At 38.1% G+C, this 7,938-nt stretch overlaps 1 protein-coding gene across 1 annotated transcript; it reads left to right on the top strand.

Moving 5' to 3' along the window:
* Positions 1-680: 680 nt before the first annotated feature.
* LOC104529815 (epididymis-specific alpha-mannosidase-like) lies at positions 681-7,109 on the top strand (the record flags this gene model as incomplete). The annotated part of the gene is made up of 9 exons (XM_010174228.1): positions 681-745; positions 1,776-1,967; positions 2,908-3,160; positions 3,264-3,374; positions 3,486-3,678; positions 4,334-4,486; positions 4,834-4,946; positions 5,844-5,961; positions 6,874-7,109. Coding segments are annotated over 9 exons (1,293 nt in total), but the record flags the coding sequence as incomplete, so codon positions are not given.
* Positions 7,110-7,938: the final 829 nt, after the last annotated feature.

The raw sequence follows: 7,938 nt of genomic DNA, 5'->3' as shown, positions 1-7,938 counted from the left end.
GGCAGCTTCTCACAGAAGCCACCCTTATGCCACACCCCCTCCCCCAGCCCCCCCCAAAAAACCTTGCCAACAAACCCAATACAAATAAATAAGCCCATACACTATGGCTGTACAGTGAGCCTTGAGTGGTAAAGCAAGAGCTTTCTCTTGATAATCAGTGTTTTGCAAGTCCTGTGTCACTGTTTCTAAGGTAGGAAACTACAGAACTTTTTGAAAGGAAACACTTAACTAAGGAAATTCTACTTAATAAGGAAAATAAAATGGAAGAACAATCAATATCAAGGTGAGATTTGGGGTTTGCAGATTGTCTTTCTCAGCTGTTGCAAATTTGCCCAACTCCTTCAGCTTCAATGAACCTGTGCTGCTTTTTGTCTGCTCAGGATTCAGATTGTCAGCTATGTACTGATGGAAGATTTGACCCCTTTGGCATTGGCCTAGTGACTACTAGACCTCTTTCACCTTTGTGGTTTTGTTCATAATTCTGCCTCTTAGAGCAAGAACTTCTTGTCCAGTATAGTTAAAATCAGCCTTAAAAGTATAGGTGTGTCTTAATTAAGAGCCCTGGAGGCTTTCTCAAAGTGCCTCTGAATCCTAACTGTTTCCAGATTCCATGAGGAATATAATGAGGAAGAACAAAAATCTGAATTGAAATTACATTTTTCTTCATCTTGTTCTGGCAGGCAGCAAGAGCTGGAATTCAGCGTGTAGGAGAAATGGGATATTCACTTTCTTTACAAGCCTTCAGGCAAGCCCAGACTGTTTCAGTTTCAAGAAGTTTGCTCTAGGATAATGGGAAAGAGCAAGGCATCAGGTCAGAATGGGAAGAAAGGTTAAAAAAAATTGTAGTCTTCAACTGTGAAACCTTATGAAGTTTAGCTGCAGCACTTAGAACTTCCAAGTCCTGCCCCTGCAGTGGAAATGCCCAGTGACAGGAGTAGTAGATAAGACTTGGATATGTTTTGCCCCTGAGTCATTACAGTTTGTAGTTGCTGCATTAACACCACCTGGAATGGTTGGCAGTTTAAATTTATATGCCAGACTAAGTGATTTTTCCTGTTTTGCCACCAAGGCTCCAAAAGAAGACCAGAGCAGGTAGCTGAGGGCAGTAACATCTTAAGTTGCCTTCATATGACTTCCCAAAGACTGTGATACAAAGTCATGAATAGCTAAACTGTAAGCTTCAGGGGAAAAAGGGGGAGACAAAGTAGGTACTGAGCGAATGTAGATTTTGCTATCCTGTTGCTATTATATATGATACTAGTGTTAAAATATGGAAATTTGCATTATGCTGATTTACCTAGTTATGAAGTCAGTTAAATGAACCTGATTATTCATTAATACGGGGTGATGCACCTCATTTTTGTGCAATGGGTAGTTTTTGATCCTGTAGCAACTGTCATGTCAAAACAATCACAGAATCACAGAATGTTAGGGATTGGAAAGGACCTCGAAAGATCATCTAGTCCAATCCCCCTGCTGTAGCAGGAACACCTAGATGAGATCACAAAAACAATGAGCTAATGTAGATGTTGCTGTTTTACAAAAGTATAAAATTACATAGAAACTCCATTTATTTAGGCTGACAGATGTCTTGATGGAAAGCACTTTCATTCTCCTCATTTCCTAAATCTTGTAAAATCAGTTATTTGCTTTGAGGAAACAGATTTTTTTTCTTACATTCCCAGCCTCATTACTGTTGTAGTTCCACTTTGCATCTGTTATGTACAAAATGTGTTTGTAAGTAATATAATTTTTCCTCTTCTGTGGATTCGCAGGGAGACTAACCAGACTGTCCAGTTGACCCAGGAGTTCCTTGAGTACCATGTGAATGGAGACGTGATGAAAGGACCCATTTCAGATAACTACTTATTTGCCCCAAATGCTTCAGCTGTTCCAGTATCAAAAGCAGTGGAATTAGAAGTGGTTTCTGGAAACTTGATGACAGAGATACGGCAGTATTTCTACAGGTACAACACCATTACAGCTTCACTTCACTGGAATGTTTCATTCTCTGTAGATATGTATGAGATTAATTCTGTGTAGTTACTCGTAAACAGTGAGCTCTGTGTCCTGTTTTGGGTTTAGATAAAAGAACTAGTGTGCATCTGCTAAATGTAGCGCTGAGGAAGCACCTCCTTTAAATAGCACATATTGTTGCGAGGAGGGAGGTGAAGATAGTTCAGAGATACCTTCTGTGGTTTGCTTTATAGTGCAGCTTCTGTTGGGATCCTGGTTTCATACAATTAAATGAAAATTGCAGCTAACATCTTTACACAGCTGCAATTTGGACATAATAGTTGATTTTTATAGCTGTGAATATCTTCCTTACAAGCAAATTAGAGAAAGGAGAAATGAGTCATACACAAGGACACTGATGAACTAGCTACTTTTCTGTGTTAAATTTGCATTAGTCTATAACTCCTTCACCCTCTTTTAAATCTGGTTATTTGATTGAAGCCTTTTTCTTTAAGTGGTATTGTACAAGGATTGAAGTTGAGAAGGTTCTTTGGAAAACAGTGCAATTCTTGGATCAAAATTAATGTTGCCTAGATTGAAAAAATACTTATATTCTGTAGAATGTAGATGTGTTGCTTAGGGAGTCATAATTATTTTAAAATTTTTTGTTAATTTTGAGAAAACAGAGCCTCTCTAATCAAATCAAGAGTCCTCTTTACACTTGCAACACTAAAGAAAATTGTGGGATATCATTTAATCCAGCTGAATATCTTTACACTTGAAAATTAAATTGAAATTTAAAATAATTGTACATATACATGAAATATATAGAAACCAGGCAAGACAGTTGTCTATGTGTAGGATGACATCATGCATGATTTGCAAGTCTTGACATGACCAGTCAAGCGCTGCACTTTCTAAACTCTGCAATCTTCCCTCTCAATTTTATAGTAATGTTACTGCTCAGGATTACGTATATGCAGTGTATACCAAGACGTATACGGTACCAGAAGGCTACGATGGGAAGTTGCTTTGCCATAGGATAGAGCAAGAATATAGTGTTGGGCCTTTGGAATTAAATCGTGAAGCAGTTCTAAGAACAAGCACAAGCTTGAACACTGGGCAGCTACTCTACACTGACAGCAATGGATATCAGATTCAGAAAAGACCATTCAAGGCATATGTGAATAACACAGTGGCTCGGGTAAGCACAGAGGTGTAATCCAAAGTCAATTGTGTTGTCTTTGTTCTCCACTGCTGTTACCTAAGTTAATACTGTCATTGCATGATTTACTCTGTGTATTCAGAACTATTATCCTATGGTCCAGACCGCCTACATTGAAGATGATACCACAAGGCTGACGCTGCTTGCAGAAAGAGCTCATGGTGTCTCAAGCCAAGGAAATGGGCAAGTGGAGGTAACATATAAAAATATTCTTTTTCTAGGAGAACATAATTTCATGGCTACTGGTAATATAAGTAAAGCATGATGGCTGATTACTGTTGTGATATTTACCTTCCCAATACAGGTGATGCTTCACAGGAGACTATGGAACAACCTTCAGTGGGACCTGAATTACAATCTCACTTTGAATGACTCTTCAGTGGTTCGTCCCGTGATTTGGCTTATTTTAGGAACCAAGGCTCTCACCAGTATTTTGTATCAGACAAGCAGTCTGGCACTAGAACATAGACCAGTAGTAATGTTTGGAGCATTATCAGGTAACTCATTCCATCTCCTGTGCTATCTTTAGCATCTGAGTGGCTTATTTATTTTGCTCTGATTTATGCTGTTGGGTTTGTAAATGCAGACTTCAAGCCTCCAGTGTGGCAAACTTAGTATACAGTGAGCTAGGATGCAGATTTAGAGTCTACTAATTACTTTGCATTAATTTCAAACATGGATGTTGTCCAAGTGTATGAAATGTTTCTCTTGTTATGTACTTATCTCTACTTTCAGAGGAGAGTAAATTTTAAAGCATCTAATGAGAACAAAATGTCCACACAGGGAATTAGTGCAAAGTAGCTAGTGCACCATATATCAGCTTCCTGGGTGTTGAGTCCTTAATGACAATTTTTGGGTTATTTAAAAATATTTGTTTTACTTATTAACTAAAAGTGAAGCCTAATAGTGGAATAGCAACTTCCAGCTGCAATGAAATTTGTTTTATGGAAACCTCTAATATACTTCAGCAGTTAAAATCATGCTGCTTTCTACTTTTGTATCTCAAAAGGCCTTGGAGGAGAAAGCATAGCATCTGCTTTGCATCTGCCTTGGCAGAAAAAGCAAGAATCTCTTTACCCTTCCACAGCACCCTAGCCAGGCTTGTGTGTGTGATGGATGTTTGATGTTTGCTTTGTTTCACTTTGCATGAAGGACAGAAGCCAAAGCTACCTCGACAACTTCAGCAGAATTCAGTCCACAGTTCAGCAGTAACTGTTCCACCTAATCTTCATCTCCAGACTCTGAGCATTCCAGGGTGGAGATACAGCTCTAATCATGCAGAGCAAGTCCACAGCATCCGCATGGGTAGGTGCTTTTAAAAGGGTGGCTGGATGCTACACTGGCTTTCTTCTCTTTGTATCTTCTATGGCTAGTACTTTTATTTATTTAAAGTGTTTAATTCCTCTGTCAAGGAAGTTAATTGTACTGTATGATTGCTCTACTCAAATAGTAAAATATGAGTTCATCATGCCTCTTAGTGTCGTTTCTGTCAACAATGGGACGTGGGTATTTCTTGCTGTTAGTCCTCTTCCTCATTTAAAAAAACAGGGAATTAAGATCAAATTATGAGAGTATAAAACTAAAAGAAAAAGTTGAAAAATTGGTTTTATTTTTAAAGTAAGAAAATGTTTTCATTTTGTTTTCTCTTAAAGGTAAACAGAAGCAAGGTGATGCAGACTTCAGTCGTGTCCTGCTAAGAATTAGGCACTTGTATGAAGATGGAGAGGATCCTGTACTGTCTCAACCTGTGATGGTAAATCTGAAGGTAAATTTAATCCTTCAAGACAGAATACCACTTGAGGTGTTTTTTTTTCCATAGAGAACTGGTTCTGGAATGAAACATCCCATGTGCTAGAGACTACACAAAAGATGGGTATGAAAATACTAGTATAACTTTAACCTCAGAGAGAAGCAGGTCTTATTTTGACTCAGCTTTGCAAAGCAGAAGCTGTTACTTCAGATGAAATTGCTGTAGGCACAGTGTGAAGATCTGCATAAACATCTGTAGGACTGGTCCTGTTGAGCTCCTGGTTGTATAACACTTCCTGCGGTACCTTTACAAGTGCAGAGTGAGAATCTGTTTTGCTCTTTCTTTAGTTATTGCAAGTTGTACCTATAGTTAATTAAATGTGGACAGGATTAAAGGAAACAAACATTTTTTTTCCTGTATAGTTTATTTCTGTGAGTTGTTGAACCTTTGGTCACTTCCAATTACTGTGTATTTTCAGTTTCATGGTTATTTGATCTTTCATACAGAAGTAGATTATTTTATAATACATGGCAGAGGTTTATTATTTTAAAATATGAAATTTTGATTGTGATGACAAAAACATGGGGAACAAGGTGTAGTGGTCTCTTGTTTTATTTTTTTAAATGTAATGTGAGTTACAGCTCTTGAATGGAGAGATTAATAGGCTCTGAACTTTGCTACAACACAGAGGAAGCTCTCAGCACCTCAGATTCTTATTTGGAAACCTGGTGAATCTGTAGTTGCCCTTGTGTTGCATGACGTAGCAGATTTTAAAAGTCTATGCTGCTCTGCTTAACATAATAATGCTAAAGATCAAAGTTCTACTCTGGTCTAACTGTATACTAGACATGTGACTGTGATGCTATTTTAAATAAACTGTGGTTTGATTCCTTATGTTTTCTTTATTCGCAGTCTTTGCTAAAGGGATTAGGATCAGTGATGCTAGTGGAAGAGCGATCACTCACAGGCACCTGGGATGTAAACACTTTAAAGCGGTGGAAATGGAAGACTGCACAATATCCAAGCAAAGGTAGGTGGAATAAGGTAACTCATGTCTGCATTGTTGTTGACTGTTGAAGCTTGATGAATGTTCTAATTAAAAATATAAAAATATTTGCAAGATTAAAAACAATGTATTGTTCTTCTGTATGACAGACCTAGTATCTGGGGGAGCCACCAAGCAGTAACATTTAGCAAAGATTCCCTGCAAGTACTAGACTGCTGTATTTTTCTGGTGGCTTGTTTTGCTTAAAAGTGTTAAAAAGCTTGAAATCTTTCTGGACTCATCTTTGTCCAAATAGAAATGGCTACTTTATGAATTCACACTTGTGACACAGATTGATTTTGTTAGATGCTAATGAGTTGTGTTAATCTAAGCTTAAGCCTGTGCTGCAGAAAAAACAGACAGCTGCAGTTAAAAATCCCCACTGTAATCAGCTTAAAGGACAGTGTGGATATGATTCAAGTTAGGGCTGACACTCAAGTCAAATGCTGTGGGTGACCTCATTTCATTTCTCATTCCAGTTAGTTGCTTGGACATTGTCCTTACTGTCACTTATGTCCATTATATGCCTTGTAAAAAGCATGCAGAGGTTTTGGGCTGGGCTAGATGTGGGCTTAGAACTCTTCTTGATCTGCAGCTAGGAACTTGCTTGCTGTGTACTCATGATGAAGAAAAGGTGCCTGACTGGGCAGTCATTCACATTTTCTCTATGAGTCAGTGTGTGAAAAGTAGATGGATTTTTGTATATTTTAGTATTATGAATGGGTGCATCTTAGGTTCCGTACTACTTATAGATTTAAGGAGGAGAATCTGCTTTTCCTCTCCTTTAAGGAGACCAGTTTTCAAGGAAGGGATGAGCTAAAACTGCTGAGATAGAATAATATGTACATTTGGGTAAAGCTGCTTCTTAAATAAATTACCAATGTTTGTGTTTTACAGGATTCTCCAACAATACGGAGATCTCAGAAAACTGTATGGTAACTGTTCACCCAAAGGAAATAAGGACTTTCTTTGTATACTTTCAAGGTCAATAAAACTTGACATTGTATTTCAGGAGTGAGTATGTAATTGCTTTCAATTTTTGTTTCAAGCCATGAGTTATGATCTTGAAAATTATTCTATTGCTGTTAATGAAAGGAATAGTAATTTTGGAATAAACTCTAAAGTTAATTAAACTGTTGGCCTGAGTTGTGGGTATTTTTGTTGGTTAATGATTTACAACTCATTTTTTTTCTGAAACATGTTCAATTCAAAAATACAGGAACCTTGGTGTTGCAGTGCAAGCATATTGCATGTTTTCTTGCTTGCTGTGGGTGGTTTGCAAGTGATTTCTTCTATGATGCTTCACCATGGAGCACTGACAAAGTTGTGTTAGTCCTACAGTCTTGAATTGTCTTTCTAATTAGTGGTAATCCCAAGAGTCTTTTCTTAGGGTTTTTATTGTTAGAGGAGATGACTTCCAAACCACAGAATAGTGATTTGCCAGATGACATTCTGTTTCTGCATGCAAGGAGATGTTCCTGTCATGTGTTTCAGCTGCTATGTCTTTTGGGCAACAGCTGCAAATTTTCTGCTTTGATATAAACTGAAATTGAATGTACTGTTTGTTTTGTGTTCCTTTTCACTAAGTTCATTTAAATTGTGTCTCTTAAGGTTCAGATCTGATTGGATTTGCTTCACAGTATCCCAGTCCTGGATGTTCAGTCCTGTGTTCTGGGTGAACTGTAGCTAGTCTGTCAACAGAAGGTGTAGTGTCATGTGGCCAGTAGTAATTCATCACGTAAACTAGAGCAGGAACACCATTCTTATGACACTGAGAACTTTCATACTTCTCAGGCTCAAAGAACATGCACAGTGGTAGAAGGAAATGTTTCCTTAGCATCAAGTTAATGCCCCTCTACTCTGCTTTTGTGACACCCCATCTGGAGTACTGTGTCCAGTTCTGGGACCACCAACACAAGGACATGGACCTGCTGGAGAAAGTGCAGATGAGGGCCACCAGGA

Source organism: Antrostomus carolinensis, unplaced genomic scaffold (assembly GCF_000700745.2).
Source record: "Antrostomus carolinensis isolate BGI_N321 unplaced genomic scaffold, ASM70074v2 scaffold15520, whole genome shotgun sequence".
Classification (NCBI taxonomy): domain Eukaryota; kingdom Metazoa; phylum Chordata; class Aves; order Caprimulgiformes; family Caprimulgidae; genus Antrostomus; species Antrostomus carolinensis.
This window is presented reverse-complemented; position numbering and strand designations above follow the sequence as displayed.